Source organism: Chamaea fasciata, unplaced genomic scaffold (genome assembly GCF_029207755.1).
Source record: "Chamaea fasciata isolate MVZ Bird 193981 ecotype frontalis unplaced genomic scaffold, bChaFas1.0.hap1 SCAF_11, whole genome shotgun sequence".
In the NCBI taxonomy this organism is placed as follows: domain Eukaryota; kingdom Metazoa; phylum Chordata; class Aves; order Passeriformes; family Sylviidae; genus Chamaea; species Chamaea fasciata.
This window is the reverse complement of record NW_027094096.1, coordinates 21,920,860-21,939,412: the sequence shown is the minus strand read 5'-3', so window position 1 is coordinate 21,939,412 and position 18,553 is coordinate 21,920,860. Positions and strand designations below refer to the sequence as shown.

The 18,553-nt window shown below is 44.2% G+C and overlaps 1 protein-coding gene across 1 annotated transcript in view; it reads right to left on the bottom strand.

Moving 5' to 3' along the window:
* Nucleotides 1–18,553, bottom strand: part of RSRC1 (arginine and serine rich coiled-coil 1) — a 98,209-nt gene that overhangs the window by 21,998 nt on the left and 57,658 nt on the right. Inside the window, exon 6 of the mRNA XM_066193656.1 lies at nt 17,337–17,388. Coding sequence (XP_066049753.1) covers nt 17,337–17,388 — 52 coding nt within the window. The remainder of the gene's footprint in view (nt 1–17,336; nt 17,389–18,553) is intronic.

Here is an 18,553-nt window from a genome sequence, read left to right as displayed (position 1 = left end):
CGTCGAACGAAATCACATCGAGTAGTTCCTTGAATCTCATTACGAAATTCAAAAGAATAATCATTCACATTTTTTTGCCCTGATTTTAGCAGGCAAACAGTGCTCTCATCACCAAACTTCTCACAGGCCCCCATCATTCTCCTCCTCCCCAAATATCCTCCTTTTCCAGAATTAAGGGCCAGATCCTCAGTGAATTCAAGCTGGCCCAATTCCACTGACTTGAGCCAAGGCCATTTACTCCAGCTGAGGATCTGGCACTCCCTATTTATAACAATAATCCGAAAGAAGACTTAATCAGCAGATCTTGGCTAGGTACATTCATCCATTATTTAGTGCATCCCTAATTTCTTTCTTTCTTTCTTTCTCCCACAGCTTCTCCCCCCCACAAACACACGATGGAGGAAAAATCCAACCTAAACAGGGTTTAACACCAAGGATTAACTGGCTTCTGCTGTTAAATATTCCAGGGATTTGTTTCCATCTAGGAAAGGCTGCACATTATCCACCTCAACATCTCCTAACTAAATGTTTCACCTTGGATCTGCAGCCCAGCTCAGGGAAATGTGGAGCTGGATGCGATTCTTGTCTCCCTGGATATTTAGTCTTCAGGAGGAGATCGGTTGCCGGAATAATTCCGTGATTCCAACGGAATTGTTTAAATGGCACCTCCCAGGCGAGTTTCTTTAGGAGGAGAGGAGTGGGAATCATGGAATCATGAAGGTTGGAGAAGCCCTCTAAGACCATCGAGTCCAGCTGTTGATCCAGCACTGCCAGGTCCTCACTAACCCTGTCCCCAAGTGCCACATCCACGTGTTTTCTGAACACTTCCAGGGATGGAGACTCCACCACCTCCCTGGGCAGCTCGTTCCAAACCTGACCAGCTTTTGCAGGAAGAATTATTTCCTCCAATCTAATCCAGACTTCCCCCAGTGCAACTTGAGGCCATTTCCTCCAGCTGATGAGAAAGGAAGAGCTTCCTCTTCCTCAAGGAACAAAGAGCTAGGGAAAGTAATAGGATGGCCTGGAGTCAAACTTTCCCCTAAATTACTGAGACAAAAGAAGCAGCAACATCTAGGAGAAAAAAAAATTAAAATTAATTATTTTAAAAAATATAAAAATTGATTGAGTAAAGAATGCTCTTATTGCTACGTCCTTCCAGGAATAATTCCCAGCTCAACTGGAAAACCAAGAAGCAATCCCTATGAAACACTCCAATTTGATTAAATTTATTTAAATTGTTCTCCAGCCAGTATTTGCTGCAGAGTTGTTTCTTTTCCCCTGGCACACCACGGGTGGAGAAAGGAGAGGACAATGGTCATGGACCTGGTGAGCAGGTGACAGAAGGAAGCCAGGTGGGATGGGCTTTGGGAGGTGCCCCTGCCCAGGGCCTGCAGTCTCCATGGAATAAATCCTTTCCAAACCACCACACAAATTCTGAAGGATAAATTTAGGCTGGTTTTTTCCTCCTCAGTGACTTCAGTGCTCCCTTTCCCGCGAGGATCTCAGCCCAAACCACGACCTTGGCTCTGCACCACGTTGGGAGAAGAGCTTCAACCAAACCTTCCAGCTACAGGGACCGTGTCCCTTCCCAGGAAACACTCAATCCTCATGGGATCAGCCAGCCCCTGAAATCACCTTGATCTTGCACTACCCACATCCCCTCACATGAAAACGTACCAGCTCCTCCACTTAATTCCACAAATAAATCATTTTAATTCAAAAAACGCATCCTCGCTTAAAATATAACCACTGAGACAAATGATTTAAATGATTCCTGTGGTGGGGGGGAGAAAAAATGGGACCGTGCCTCAAACACAATTGTCATTGCAGGCTGTAGATTGGCAGTGACAGTCAGCTTTTCTTTCTGGTGTTAAGGGCAGAATGCAGCCTGACAGCTTGTCAGCAAACTTGAAAAATTCACTCCCAAAACTTCGATTCCAAAGGAGCCCTCCCTTTCATCTGCCAATTTCCCGACGTCAGGAACGGCTGTGTTAAGTGAAAAAATCAAGCAGATGACAAAACTCACGTGGCTGTGGGGAGGAAGCAATAAAGCAGGGAGCACGCACAGCTGATTACAGGGAACAACTCCGAGAGAAGCCAAAGCGGCTCCCAGCACCTCGGGAGGGCTCCGGGAATTCCCAGCTCCTGTTTTCCAGCCCAATAAAAACATCAGGAGTGAAAACAGAAGGAATAAAGCTGTGTAAAGTGGCTCCTGTTTGAGCAACCTCAATCAAGAATGGAGCACAATTAATATTCAAATAGTGGTGCAGGGAAATATTTTAGAGGGGTTTTTTTTTGAAGAATGAAGGAAATTTGTTCACCCTGTGTATGATCCTTTCCCACTTTGTCCGTTTTTTAATAAAAAACCTTTGCGAAGCAACAAAAGACAAAAAAGATCAAAAAGTACTTTTGGAAGCTTTTTTCAAAACCTGTAAGTCCATAAACACTGAGACACAGTTAAAGAAAATTAGCACCAAGGAGTGTTAACTCACAAAAATACTGAACTTTGGGGCACTGGGAAAACCAGGAAAGGACGAGGTGGAAAACTTGGAGGGGGGGAAAACTTCGGGATGGAAAACTTGGAGGGGCGAAAACTTGGAGGGGGAAAAACTGGGAGGGGGAAAACTTCGAGGGGAAAACTTGGAGGGAGAAAACCCCGGGATGGAAAACTTGGAGGGGGGAAAACTTCGGGGAGAAAACTTGGGGGTGGGAAAACTTGGAGGGGGGAAAACTTTGGGGAGAAAACTTGGAGGAGGAAAAGCAGCGAACTCCCGGGATTTACCGTGCCGAAACTGCGGAATCATGAGACAGGCAGCCAAAAGAACCTGACATTTGGCACCAAAAGGGGGAGTGTGTGTCCAGGAAAGATTTGTGGGCAAGACTTACAGCCGATGCCAGCACACACTCGATTACAGCCCGGCAGCCTTGGGAGCTCATCCCGGCGGAAAAAAAAGGAAAAAAAAAGGATGGGAAACTCCACGTTCCCAGCTTGTACCCTTAACTCCTCTAATCATTTACTGTACTCAGCCTCATTAAATACTCCCCCAGGATAAAAGAGGTAAATATATTGCTTAAATATTCAGTGGCTGGCTGTAAAATTTCATTGCAGATTAAGTGATGAAGATGAAGAAACGCTGCTGAAAACAAACAATTTATCTTCGCTCGGCGCAGCAGAGCGCTCCTGGAACCCCGCCAGAGGCTCTGTGGGTTGGAATTCAATAACTGCATTAAAAGAAAACTACACCCCTACTACACATCCCTGAGTAAACAGTTTGCTGCAACAGCACTTAAATAATTCAGGAAGGAATTTGGGGTATCAAACATTTTTTTTCTGAAGCGCTGCGTTCCTTAATGTATTCCTTAAATAAACGCTTGTTTTTTTAAAAGTTCGAGTAGAGCCCATTAGAGCAAGTGGGGAAAACAGACAAATCCAAGGGAGAAAACCACCAAAGCGCCGGTTTCCAGGAGAGGAGTGAAGGAAGATTTGTCACCAGCGAGGAAGTCACCGCCAAGGGCACGGAGCTGATAATATACACATGCATTTCCATGGCTCATCTGCAGCCTTGAGAGATTCCAACTGGCTCTCGTAAGTCTGGACAGCATCATTTCCCCTCAGACACGTGTGCGTCCATATATTTGTATAAAGCTGTAGCAAAGTAATAAATAAGCGGCTTTATTCATCACCAGAACTTCCAGAAACTTTCCCCAATTAGGTTTCATTTCCAGCCAGCTTTAACTTCGGATGGGAGAGCTCTGCCAAGTACTTCAACAGGGCATTTCTCTCGTTCTTGGAAAACGGAAATGATTTGAACTAATAAAACCTCACTGGGTGTTTATTGCTTTTAGCCACGAGGAAAGGGAATGCACAGAACCGTGCGGGACCGGCAGCAAAGCACCAGTTGAGGCTCATCATCCTTCATCCATCAGAAAGAACGTGGTTCTGAACTTGTCTGGGTATTTGTGCTTTTTAATGAAGATGATTGTGTTAACGACACTTTTAATTGCATTGCTCAGTTGCCCAAGCGTAGAACCACGGAGTGGTTTGGGTTGAGAGGGATCTTAAATCCCATCCAGTGCCGTGGGCAGGAACACCTTCCACGGTCCCAGGGCGATCCAAGGCATGTCCAACCTGGCCTAGGACACTTCCAGGGATGGGCCATGCACCAGAAGGTGGCAGGGGGCGGAACTGGATGGTCTCTAAGGTCCCATCCAACCCAAACCATTCAGGGATTCTATAAAAGAACTCCTTTTAAAAGAATCATCCCTTTTTTTTTCAGATACTTCCAAAAAATGTTAGGATGGAAGCTAACACGAAAAGGTTGTTTTTACAACTCGTACAAACGTTGCAAGCAGGACAACAACCACCTCCAAAAAAATCCATTTAACCGCTTCAATCCCTATTTTCTGCCGATACTGGATTTCCACTCCTTTGAAGAACCCCCCAATCGATATCACCCAGGCCAGGCAGGCTTGAGCCCTCCTGGCCAGAGCAGGGAAGCAATGCAGGCTGAGGGGCTGTGCTGGGTACGGGTCAGCTCGAGCTCCAGATCCCACCCGTGTCCCGGAGCCACGCTCCAAGCGCTCCTCCCGCATCCCCCCCATCGATCCCCTGGATTCTCCGGGATGATCAATGCCCAGGCAGCCCCACAGCACAGGGGCTGCAGCTTTAATTACAGCACTGCTGGCAGGGAATCATTGACCTGCAGCCGTGGGGAGACTCCGTTCCCCCCCAAAGCAAAGTCGATGGGAGGAGGAGGAGGATTGTCCCAGCTCAGCGCCCATGGACGGCACGGGGAACTCGGCTCTGCTGCCTCTCCCTGGCAGCTGTCATGCTCCAAGCCTGGGTTTGATTACTCTAATTAATATAACATTATCAACAGATCTTCATATTGATCCCTAACCCTCCTTTCGAATGGAAAATTCCCAGCTCGGAGGGAGGGAGTCGAGGCAAGCGGGGTTAATGGCTTTAATCCTATCCCAGCTTTATATTGGATTTCCTAAAAAGTGCCATTGACTCCTTGCGGCAGCAAACTGATTTTTATTTTTCAGTATTTAACACTTAGTATTTTATATTTCGGTATTTTTGTTTGTTACGGCGACATTCACTACTTTGCCACCAGCTGGATCAATTACAAAAATACCACGAACACACACGTCCATCATTTTCAGTGAGACTAACAAAAATATTAAGCAAGTTGAAATGAACAATCAAGCTGAGTTTTGATTTTAAACTTAATTTACTAAAAATAAACTAAGAGAAGCATTGAGGTTGGAAAAGACCTTCAAGGCCATCCAGGCCGACCTCCAAGAATTATTTATGTTGTTGTTAAAAGTTTCTTTCCATAGCAGGTGACTAAAACATTTAAATACGAGGAGTTGTAAATAGAATATGCTGTCAAACAACATTTCACGTCCACGAGAAAGAAAAATGAGATGCTACTCCTGAAATCATAATATAAATGACAAGTCTTTTAAATTTTGGAATTTCTTCCCTCCATTTACAGTGCAACAGGGACGTTCCTTATTACCAGAGTCCAATTCCACACGGACCAAACCATAAAGGACTTCCTAATCCCCCAGCTTTGTCCTTTAAAACTCATTTAGCCCCATCCCAGGCTGTGGCAGGAGCGGGCAGCACTAATAGGCCCCAGCTCCCCTCATTCATCCCCTATTCCCTCAGGTGTTCTCCCTGCTCATGCCCAAATGGCATCAAACCTGTTGTGCAGCAACATCCCTGAAAAGCCCAGCCTGGATCGTTCCCCCCGGGATTCCAGCCCTGCGACCGCTCCAAGCTGTTCCTCTGTCTGCGTGGAGAAGCCCAGCCCTGCCAGCCAGGCCAAATAAAGCTGATTTTAAGGCAGAAAAAGTCAAAGTGGGGTGCTTTGAAGCAACCCCTCACGTGCCAAATACATCAGGTGCTGCTGCACCCGTTTGCTGCCTAAACTTCGGGGGGGAAAAAATTGGGCAATACCGAGCGCTGTGATGTTCTAAGGGAATTTGTGTTGAAGCACGCTGAGATTGGTAACAAAACCTGACACTTTTAATAAAAACCATGTTACGCTGAAAGTCCTGCACAGCTCTGGTTCTAGCCCCTTAATATTGTTCCAATATTTGGTGTTTCTGTGTGCACAGCTCGGGTTTATCCCCAGGCTCACAAAGGGAAGGAGCGGGGCTGCTCCGCTATTCCTGCGGCGACAGCCAAAGCCCCGATCCCGAGGGATGGGATGGTGATAAACCCCTGCCCAGGACACCCACAGGATGCTTAAAGCAATCAAATTAATGGCATTTGTCACTCTGGGCAGCAGCAGCAGCAGCGCCCAGGGAGGGATGGGCACATCCAAAATCAGCTGCTGAGGAAACAGCCCCAGCTCAGGATCCAGCCCACACAACTCCGAGCCTTTTCCATTTCCTTCCTCCACCCTCCCCAAGTTTAATAAACAACAAACCCGTCATTTTTTAACACTTTAACCAGCCAGAGCAGTGATTCATAACTCTGTCATAATTAAAATTTTATGGCAAATACACACAGCCATCAGTCATCCAGGCGGGAACGTCCGAAAAAAGTGGGATTTCAATTTATAAGCCCATGCAGGATTGTATGAGCTACACTGTATAAAAGCACATTTCTAGGGAGTTATTGAACTGGGGGAAAGCAAAAGTTGGTCGGGTTTTATTTTTTTAAAATCAAATACAGAGGAAGTTATGAATTTGTTGGCGCATCAGTACAGTGACTGATGGTTAAAAAGGGAAGGAAATATTATCCTGTGTCTTCTTCCAGAGCTGCACTAACCAAGTTTGGTGGTGTCCCTGGTGCCCTCTAATGCCACAAACATGGATTTCCTGAAATTATTACAAATTCCAAAAAAAAAAAAAAAAAGGAGAGAAAAATCCACATCAATGCCAGGGGATAAAAGGGGTAAATCAGTGAAATTGGTAAATTGTGAGATACGCACGTACAGAAATATTTTAATATAAAATAAGATGACATGGGTTCCTTCCATTTCAATTAATTTTATCCCAGCAAACACATGAAATTCTCCAAATTATTGAAAATAATGGAACTGGTGGTCTGGTACAGACACACATTCAGGGGTTTCCCAAATTGCTACTTGGCTCTCCTGCAGATCCATCCTGGATCCAGACAGAAAATGAAACACTCTTTAAAACATGGATCACGATGATTTTACTCATGTCACACACAGCTGGTTTTAGGACAGAGTAGAGAATAAATAAAGGTCTGCAGATCAGTTTCACAAGCTGCTTTTTTTGCTTAGAAATACAAGAAACCCAAAAACTTTCAGTAGCTGTTTCTCACACCCGTCCTTAAAAGGACTTTATCCCAAATTCCATAAATATTCCACATCACCTGGGAAATCCCTTCTGCTGGCCCTCACCCAGCTATTAAAGCAATTGTGTTCTACAATGGTTTGAGAGGGAGTGGATGCTCCATGGATTTACAGGAAATATCTATTTTTAAGGCATAACTGACATCCCATTCCACCCAAAGGCCAGATGACAGGAATCCACTGTAAGGATATTTGGGGATTCCCAACACTCTTTGCTGCTGTAACACTGTCAACACCTGAGATTTTTTTTTTAAGATGAGAAAAATACGGTGGGACATGCAGGGAAAAGTTGGATTGAGTTTTCCAGGGAAATTGGTGAATGTGGCAATGCTGGGTTAAGGGCTGGGCTTGAAGATCTTGGAGGTTTTTAGGTATTTCCCAACCTTAATGATCCCATGATATAATTCCTACTTGGGAAAAGAATCACTTTGTATTTTCACACCAAAAAAAATAATCAGAAAGGAAAGAAAAAAAGCTAAACACGAGACTTGGAGCTTCCACAAACTGTTATTACAGGGCTCCCCAGTCCATTAAAGGAAGTAATTGAATCAGTTAGCGTTTCCTCGGTCAAATCTCATTCGGAGAAATTTTATTGCCGGCCATCTAAATAGTAAATACTTATTATCCTCTCCAAATGAGGTTTTGCTTGCCAAGGGCAAAGCCATGGCCGTGATTGTGGTGCTCTGTCAGAGGCAGCAGAAGTTAAAGAGGTTATAAAGACACCATTAATGTCACGGGAGGGCTCCGTAATTGGGGCCTCTCTTCCCAGGCTCAGGCCCTGCTGATAGGACGCTTTAGGGTTTCTTTGGTGGCAGCCCCACGTAATCACCTGCACCAGCTCAGTGGGGACATTTATCTGCTGGGGAGCACGGCCCGGTTTATCAGGTTCATTTATTTGAGCTTTGGAATCAAATGTCAATAACGGCCAGCGGAAGGGCCACCGAGCCAGTGCCAACGGGGGATGGCCACGCCGAGAAAGGGCACAAAAAACTTGGGGAAAAAGTCGGAAACGAAGCTTTTAAAAGTCAGTCCATACTTCCCATACTTCATTCCCATACTGGGAATGGTAGAGGCCAAAAGGTCATATTGAGATTGATTGAAAATAATTTATTTCTAATTAGACTGGTACAGGCTGCCCCAGCCCTGGAGGAGTCCATGGAGCACCCTGGTCCACGGAAGAGGATGGAATGAGATGGAAGAGGATGGAGTCCCAACCATTCTGGGATTCCCAGTCTCTGCAGCTCTGGGTTTGCCTCCTGTACGTTCCAAACTTGCAGCAGCACCGGATTTGTGTCTGGATTTTCTGGTCTGAAGGGGGAGTAAAGCTAAAGGGGGAAAGGAAATAAGTTGTGGAAGAGTTCATGGAATTCCAGACTGGTTTGGGTTGGAAGGGACCTTAAAGCCCATCCAGTCCCATCCCCTTCCAGGGCAGGGACACCTCCCACTGTCCCAGGTTGCTCCAAGTCCTGTCCAATGGAACCACAATCTCCTCTTGCTCAAAGAGCCCCATCACTACAAAACCATTCACATTTCTCAGAGAAAACTCTCCAAAGGCTTAAGATCAGCAGCACAAAACGCTGAAAAGCTTTAAGAAACTACTGTGATTAAATAGTTTTACTGGGTGTTTTAAGAACATAAGGGGATACACGATGGCTTAAACAAAGCAGCTCAGAAATCTTCAATAATAAATCACAGTGCAGCCACAGAGAAGAGAAACAGAACTGGAATTAAAGGGAGGATCTGCTAGAAAGGCACTTAATTTGATTTTTCACATAAAGCTGTGTTTTGAAACACTTCTTTTTTCCTTACTGGGGTGATCAAGATGAAAGAGATTGGCAAAGGACACGAGTTGCCATTACTGTTGCCGTTTACTAACAACACTCTTCCGCCCTTTCCAGTGGATTCTTTAATGGGCTTGTGGCAACGGGGCTCAAATCTTCTGATGCAGATTTAATTCAGCGTGAACTTGCCTTGCTTCACATTCGGAGGAGTGGTAAAACTTACTGCTACACAAGTTTGACATCTGCTTTTCAAGAGCGTTATTTCAGCAGCAAACATTGTATAAAATCCTTTCCAAATCACTAAAGTTACTCAACACCTCCAAGAAAATACTTTAGAAAATACAGATATTAAATATTCATAGAATAAAGGTGTGTAGACAACAAAAAGAAAATAAAAGAGAATTTTCTTATCAGTCTCTTAGGTATGAGGAGCAATGTTTCACTTATAAAAACACGAGGATCTTGCTTGTTTCTATCAACCTCTGTGACCCCCCACGTTTGCAAAAACCCAAATATGAGAACTCCCCCTTAAACCACCCAAAAACCCCTGTCAAAGGCAGGCAGCAGCCTTATAAAAAAAGCCCACCACAACTGAAAAAAACCCTTGCCAAGCACCCTCTGCTCCACGCTAAGATTTATTTGGCCGACACCTCGTAATCATCTCTAAATCTAATGGGACACAAACGCATTTCATCACGGATGAAAATCTTCGGCGACCGCTCAAATGAAAATCAAGGAATTATTACAATCCCGTGGTTTGGGCTTGCAGCAGGCATTAATCAGAAATCATAATAAATCCACACAGCACATTCAGCCAGCACATTAGTCAGGCGGTTTTGCATGATAACGACGTTGACTAATGGGCTCCGAGTTGGAAGGGTCAATCATAAACTCATCAAATGCTTCATTTAATTTCTTAATTTGGACAAACACGATTTGTTTATGGGAAAGATATCAGGTGTTCTTGAATGAATAATGGCTGTGAAACCAAAGTCCATTAATCAGCGCTTGATTACAAATGACTCGGAGATTGTTTGTTCTAATTTCATTCATTTGGGGCAACAAAGGGAACACGAGCGAGCGAAAGCACTTGGCCAAAATGGCGCACTTAGTTCTCCGTGTTTAATAAAGTTGTGATAAATGGGCTTTCAATAACTAAAACAAGGGGGTTATTACCCATATTAAACGCTGCCCCTGAAAAAATGAATATACGGGAGTTACAAGGAGCTGGTGCAGGCACAGAACAAGGTGCTGGATGACTGCTGGACACGTGTGCTGGCATTCCAGGTTTTCCTGAGAGGATGGATGGGAAAAGCAGCAAACCTGCAGGGGTTTGGTTTTACTTCCAGTGAAACATTTGAAGAAAATGGTGGAATTATTTGGGTTGGAAGGGACTCTAAAGCTCAGCCAGTGCCACCCCTGCCATGGCAGGGACACCTTCCACTGTCCCAGGCTGCCCCAAGCCCTGTCCAGCCTGGCCTGGGACACTGCCAGGGATCCAGGGACAGCCACAGCTGCTCTGGGCAGCCTGGACCTACCCACCCTCACTGGGAATTGTAATTAATTTAATCTAATCTAATCATAGGTTCCTTTCAGCAAGGTGATTCCAGCACCCTTCCCACGTGGAAATTAGAGAAGTCCCAAACACCAGAACATCAATGTGAGCCCAGCAGCCAGCACAGATGGGGCAATTTAAAACTGGGCATTCAGGCTGTAAAATCCACCACTGGAATTTACATCCAGTGGATAAAACCACTCTCCACTTTCACTTTAGAAAATCCAAATGTCCAAAGATGTACAAGAGAAACTTGTCAGGACAAAGCTCCAGGACACCCAATTCCTGGGAATGCTGGGATGAGCAGAGCCCACGGAGAGCAGCTGGACACAGAGGAGGCTGAGACAGATCATGTCAAGCACTACAACTAAATATTTCCCCATCGATATTGAGAAATAACATTTCCCAAAAGACTTGCTAAAAAACAAACGAGCCCCAAGACCACATATGGTTTGCACAGCCAAACCAGTGGATAATTAAATTACAGCAAAGTTGCTAAATATGAATTGATATAAAAACTTCAGCTAACTGAAAAATTGTCTTTGACTGCAGATCAATAGCAGGCCTGAAAGATTCATCTGCACATAATTAGCAGAGAGATTTGCATCAAAATCCTGGATCCCATATGCTGCAATATTACTGAAACCCATTAGGCACCATGTAAAGCCTGAGATACTTTTGGTGCCACAAAAAAAAAAAAAAGACCTTGGATAAAAAAAAAATCTAACAAAAAATTAGAAATTTTAAAAGCTTTAGAATGATTTCTGAAGGCATTAAACGTTCATTAACTAATAAAATTCCTCTAAATTCTACTTATAGGCTCTGGTTAATATTATGGCATCCCTACATCTCCTCATTGGCTTCTTGCTCTAAAAACAAGTTGATATTCTACAAAAATGGTTCAAAGCAATTTTTTTTTTTTAGTCTCTTGTAAGAACCTAAAAGAGGTCCCTGAAGTGAACAGCTTTCAGACACCAACAGAATGATATTATACACTGCAAAAGTGAATTATTTCATTTCAAACACATTTATTCTCTATCTACATTCAATTAAAAATCCTGAATTTTTTTTCAGCAATCCTGCAAATTAATTTAAATTAATGATTTACTTAATTGCTATTATCCAAGTGTTTTCTTTGCTCACCAAGGCCACAAACCAGCTGCACGCCCAAAATCACACACTTTGTAAAGACAACACCATTAATATGTTAAAAAAAGCAATTAATTGGAGTACTGACTCTTTTTTTTTTCTACAGTTGTCACTTTGTGGGCAGAAATTCTTATTTTTTTAGGACTCTAATGAGATTATGAAGCTTTGCCAAGAGCTCAGGGCCAAGGAATGGCTGAAGAAATGCGTCTCTGTCCAGCTTGGCTATGAAGCTCATTGGTGTGGAGCACTCAGGTGAGCTCAAATACTTCCTCAATTTTCTGAAAGTCAGTCTTAAAACACCTGAAATTCCCATCAAATATACAATATAAAAAGGAGCTATTTCTTCTAATGCACACCTTCTTGGTTATTAAACTATTAGTTTAATTCTTCTATAGCTCAGAGCTTTTCCAAGTGTTCTTTCACCTGATGCCGTCACTGAAATGGGTTTTGACACCAAAACCTGCCGAGTAGGAACCAGCAGTTGACCTAAAACCTGGGTTCATTAACTCCATAATTAGATGGATTTCCTAAATTAGCTGGTGCTCAAAAACAGGATAACCCCCCGCTATGGAGCCAGGAGAGGAGAAGGCTCCAGGGAGAGCTCAGAGCCCCTGGCAGGGCCTGAAGGGGCTCCAGGAGAGCTGGAGAGGGGCTGGGGACAAGGCATGGAGGGACAGGACACAGGGAATGGCTTCACATGGACAGAGGGCAGGGCAGGATGGGAGACTGGGGAGGAATTCCTGGGATGGAATTCCCAGATTTGCTGTGGCAGCCCCTGGATTCCTGGCAGTGCCCAAGGCCAGGTTGGACATTGGGGCTGGAGACCCTGGGACAGTGGGAGGTGTCCCTGCCCGTGGCTGGGGTGGGATGGGATTTAAGGCCCTTCCAACCCAAACCAGTTTGGGATTCTGGAATCTCAGGCGGTCCTAGAGCAGGACATGAAGAGAAGGAGTTGGAGCAATCACAAATGCCGAGACTCTTCCCAAGAGTAATTCCAGTTTATTTTCCTTTGACACAGGGAACAGAACAAACTTCCCAGACTGGTGCAGACTCACTAGGGATGGAAATTCCTCTCCTTGCTGGGGGCTCAGGAAATGCTCCACAAAACACCCTCAAAACTCCCTGCATCACCTCCATCCACATTTGTCAGAAAGACAAAACATGATTTAGGAAGACACCTCTGCTCTCCAAATAGAGACTTTTATATAAATAGGAGTAAAATTCATCATCTAAAGTGTCAATTATTGCTATTCAAAACAAATATTTGAAATTGATAAATTTAAAATTTAATATTAAATCAAATTTTAATAGCTGAAACTAAATTCACCTTTTCTTTTTTAATATTCAGAACTTCTAAGCTTGTTAAAAGTTCAAATTCTTGCAAGTTCTGGAGCAAGAATTATTTTTACAGCCTGCTTGAAATTTCCACAGAACAAGTAAAATATTTTAAGTATTATTTCACCCTTTGTGCACATATATAACAGCACGTTATCCACCCTTCTAAAATTCATTGCGCAATTAGAAATTCAAATTAAAGCCAGCCAGTTCTCAGTGGAAAGAGCACAAATAAGAAAACCCAAAGAAAGCCATCATCAAAACGAGAAATCCATAACCATTCGATAAATTTGGCAGTTGAAAAGAAGCCCCCAATAAAAGGAAATTTTTCATACTTGTTGCCACCTGCCCGCCCGACTGCTTTGCATAGCTCGAAAAGAGCAAACCAGAGGCCAACCTATTTAACTAACCAGTTTTTATTAAAGCAAAAGAAAAGCAAGAATCTATGAAGTAGCAAGTGATCCTATTAGTTCCACCAGACTAAAATCATACAGTCTACGTATGTGGTCCTTTCAGCCACATCTGTTATGAGCCATTTTGATACCCAAAAGCAGAGAATATTTGCCCATATTTATCAGGCACCGAGTGCAAAGCAGGCTTTTTCTCCTCAATAACTCCTGGTAGAATGGGTAGATTAAAAAAGGAAAAAAAAAAAGGCAGGCAGAATTATAAAACAATTTGCATTTACCACAGTTAAGACCAAAATATTTATTGTATTCTCTGATTTTTCTCTTTGAGGAATAGGTAAAATGCAATAAAGATGCAGGGGATGAAATTAAAGGCAGCAATCTGATAGCATAATTCAAAGATAATGAGTTAAATATCCACTACCCAGAATTGGATCTGATAAAGGGTGAATGTTTGGGATTTGTGTTCACCCCCGTTTTCATCACCTCACATTTAATGCCTCGCTCCTGAAGTTTCCTTTAAATAAACTCTTTGCACAAACCGCCCCATTCTTGACTGTTCTTTCAGCCACAGATTGAAATGCAGATCCCAAAACCAGATCAGTCACTTCATTTCAACTCTAGACCTTTGAAAAATCCAGATCAATTGCCTTTTGTCAGCGTCTTTATGGGGAGAGCAAGAAATTTCTGCTCAGCACCATGGCAAAGCCCTCGGAGCCCTTTGGAAGAGGCAGCAGCATCGATGGTTTGAAACGTCCCCGTGCCGTTTCGTAGGAATCTATCGACATTTTGGGGAATATTCACCCACATTTTCATCTTTATGAGAAAGCACAGGTACCATATAATTTACAGCAGGCATTAAGCAGCTTTCAGGTCCTGAGGTTTTGCCCCTAAGCTCGGGATTTAAGATTTGAAACAGCACAAAAAAAACCAAAAACAAAACCAAAAACCCCAAAAAACAACTTCTCCCTCAAATCAGCGCCGGGAGCCACGTTCAGACACAAACCCCCATCTCGGATCTCCTGCATCCCCTCGGTAATGAAGTCTGGGAAAGGAATCGCAGACACCCAAGTGGGTTTGGCAACTGTAAGTGACAGAAGCTGAGCTAAATCCTCTGTTTACACTGGGGATTATCCGGGTGGATTGTGCGGCGCTCCCGGAGCCGGCGCTGGTCAGGGGACGCTGCTCCCCGTCCGCCCGTGGGGCAGCGGCACAAAGCCCCGGCCTGGTAGGAAGTGACCCAGAAGGAGATGGCGAGCAAGGATTTACACAAAGCCCAGTCTGCCTCAGAAAAACTCCATATGACCATTAACTGGCCGGCAGGGCCTGCCAGGAGGCCTAATTACAGCCCTACAGAGCCCCGCTAACAAAAGCTGGAGAGCTTTAGCCCAGGGATGATCTGCTTTATACTGACTTGAGAGAGTCCATATAGAGCCACGAAAAGAAAGAGGTTTAGCTTGGAAATTCTCCCAAGAGACAAAGCATTGTCGCTCAGTCTGGAAGGCCCACATGGAACATACTTCAGATGGGCTTAAACATCCCACCCTCTCCAAATTAACATTCAACTATTGCCTGCTTAACATCTGCTCGGGCACGGCGACTTGTGGGAGGTTGTCACAGGAGCCTGAAGAGGCTCCCCGGCACCTCAATATGAAGAAATCTGATTCAATAAATGGTGAAAATATCAATTTATAGCCGAGACCGACAACTTGTGAGGATTGAAGGGTTTTATAAACCAGAACTCAGTTGTCTCGAGGACTGAAGTGTTTCGGTACCTCCCAATATTGCCCTGCTTAGTGGGAACAAAATACTGACATTAATCTATGCTTAAAAAGAAAAAAAAAAAAATTAATGAAGTCAGCACAAATGCAGGACATGGAGAAAAACCTTCTCAGCACAGTATTACCTAAATATAAAAATGCCCACCTTACCTTCCTCCCCCACAGGCACAGGTGAATATTTTTTATTTTACCTGCTCTCATAATGAGACACCCGAGTCACAATTCCCATCTCCGAAAACACCAGGAGGAAAAAAAAAAAAAAACCAACTCAGTAATAAGAGCCTGTTTTATTACTTGCTGATTTCTGCCTTTCAGCGAAAGCAATTGCTATTTCCTAAAATAATATCTGGGTTAAATTCTAAAAGCAGATTTTTCTCAAGATCCTAAGTATCTTCACAAGGGAAATTTAGATAGGGAAATATAGACAAGGAATTCCAGAGCAGCTGTGGCTGCCCCTGGATCCCTGGCAGTGTCCAAGGCCAGGCTGGATGGAGCTTGGAGCAGTCTGGGACAGTGGGAGGTGTCCCTGCCATGGCTGGGGTGGCACTGGAGGGGCTTTAAGGTCCCTTCCAACCCAAACCATTCCCTGATTCCACGATGTCAGCAGGCCTGAACCAGGAGGGGACTGTCCCCAGTGTCCCCACAAGCCCTGCTGGTGATTTGGAGCCCCTGGCTGGTTTGTCCAAACCACGGAGGAGCAGCGTGTCTAACACCAGATCGTGGATAATCCACAGCACAGCTTCTGATTCCCTCTTAGTGGGATTGGAGCAATCCCCGTAAAGTGCACGGATACTCCATGAGCTCATTCCCAACTTTGGGATGGAGCCTGTACAGAGCCCTGCGCACACCAACAACAGCACCACTCACCAGAGCTGAAGCACTGAGTTAATTCCAATTATATTCAAATACAGCATCACCACAACAGCAACGAACCTTCTTGATCCTCAACTCCTCAAAAAGCTGCTCAGCATAAGTTCAAGACTAAAAGGTGCCGATTTTGCAAGGAGTAAACACACAAAAATATATTGAAACAACATTTCCAACCTCTCCTCGCAGCAATTAAATATAAATTAAATGTATTTGACTGAATGCAGGACTTGGGGAAGAAGGTGGGGGATGATCTCATAAATGCCTGGGATGACCAGGACTTAAATAAAGCCAGGAAGGAACTTAATTCTCTCTTTTGGATTGTAAGAGACACAAAGATATTAAATCTCTTCTGTTCCTTACGAACAACTTGCAGCCTCAATCTGAGCTCCAGCCCTCAATGGTGGATATTTAAATTTAACAATGTCACAGACCTTTAAGAAGCTTTGGAAAATTTTGGAGCTCAGGTCACGATGATCTACAACCCCCAGTTATCTCTTGTACATCTCCCAGGTGTGAAATTAAAAAATGAGATGTGATCGATGGCAGCAGAATACACAAATTGTGCTTTTGAGGTCAGGGCTGTCACATCCATTTCATAATTACATGCTTCAAAGATTTATTAAAAGTTCTGGAGAACGAGGAATGTATTGGAAAGAGAGACAATGCAAAAGGCTGGAGAGATTTTGGGGGGAAAAAAGTAAAAAGTACATCAGCAATGTGAGGAGATTCCTCCAAACAGAGGGATTCCAAAGGGGGAAAAAAATATAATCGTACTGATCTAAAACAATGCTAAAAAATAAAGAAAATCACACAAAAAACCCCAAAACCAAATTTTTGAGAGCGTAGAATAAAGCCTCAGTAGCAGCAGGAGCCAGAGGATAAACATGAGGTTTCAGTGTTAAAAATGGCTTATTTTTATTTCCTTCAAGGGCTTTACTAAGTGCCAATGATGATACAAACCAATTTAATTTTAACCTGAAATTTAAGTGAGCTACAGAGAACGGGACCAGCATCTGCCAAACACAAAGGGATAAAACCCCCCCGATACAACAAAAAAGTTAATTTTTAACCAAGTTAATGAAGTTAATTTTTGAAGATGCTCGTTTACTCACCAGCTGCCTCCAGAACCAGCTGCAGCCTGGCTTTGGCCTGTTCAGCAGGAGTCTGCAAGAGAGGATTGATCAGCTCACACCTGGTTGGACATTGGACACTCCAGGTGTGACATTGCCACCCTCAGAGAGCTCCCACCTCCCCCAGCGACTCCATAACCACAGCAGCCAGAGGAACTGGAATCATATGGAGGGAGGAATGATCAAAGGAACCTCCAGAAGCGACCCAAAACCCCATTTCAGTGTGGCACCGTGACCAACCCACGCCCAGCTCCTCTCCCAGCCCCTCCAACCCCGCCTGGCTCCTGGGTGACCCCGTTCCACACAAAACGCCCCAAAACCGGCTTTAACGTGATTAATATGGCGAGTTTTCCACACCTTCCCCTTATCTGGGGTGATTTTTCCCTCTCCTAGAGGTATTGCTGCACATCTGTTGCCTTGAGGAGCACGCTGTTGGCCGTGGCCCCGCTATGCTAACGAGTCCCAGTGATGTTTGCACTGTGTCCAATGTGTTTGCCACCCCTCTAAACGTGAAGCCCCTCAAACGTTGCCACAGTTAAATTGATACACAAACCCTATTTGTCACGGAGTTCAGGAGTTGATTATTCCTAGAAGCGTCGGGGAAGTTTTGGGGAGGTTTCTGCTCTGCACTAAAAACAAAACCCGACGGGAGTTTTTGGGGGCGTTTTGTAGCTCGGGAAACTCTTCTCGAGATCCTAAATATCTGCAGGGAGGAATTTTAAATAGGGAAATAAAGAGAAGAGAAGATGTGGCTGCTCCTGAATCCCTGGAAGTGTCCAGGGCCAGGTTGGACATTGGGGATAGTGGAAGGTGTCCCTGCCCACAGCAGAGGATGGGATGGGATTTAAGACCCTTTCCAACCCAACCCATTCCATGATTTTGAGTTCTTTGCCATGAATGTCCCAACTGGTGATGCTCTGCACGGCCTCACCACCCTCATCTACGCCCATGAGGCGAGGCTGAGAATGACCGAACAATTCCATTCCTACTCCAAGAATTTACAGACTGCTCCTTCCAACGGGAGAGATGCTGCATTAAAATGCACTTTAAATGAAGACCCAGATTCGGGTTGTACACAGATCTATTATTTTCGGTTCAGAGTTTTGCTGTTTGCATAAACCCAGAATTACTGGGCAGAATTTATTATTATTACAGCTGCAGTTTGGATCCTACCATCAGACCTGACCACTAATCCTGGT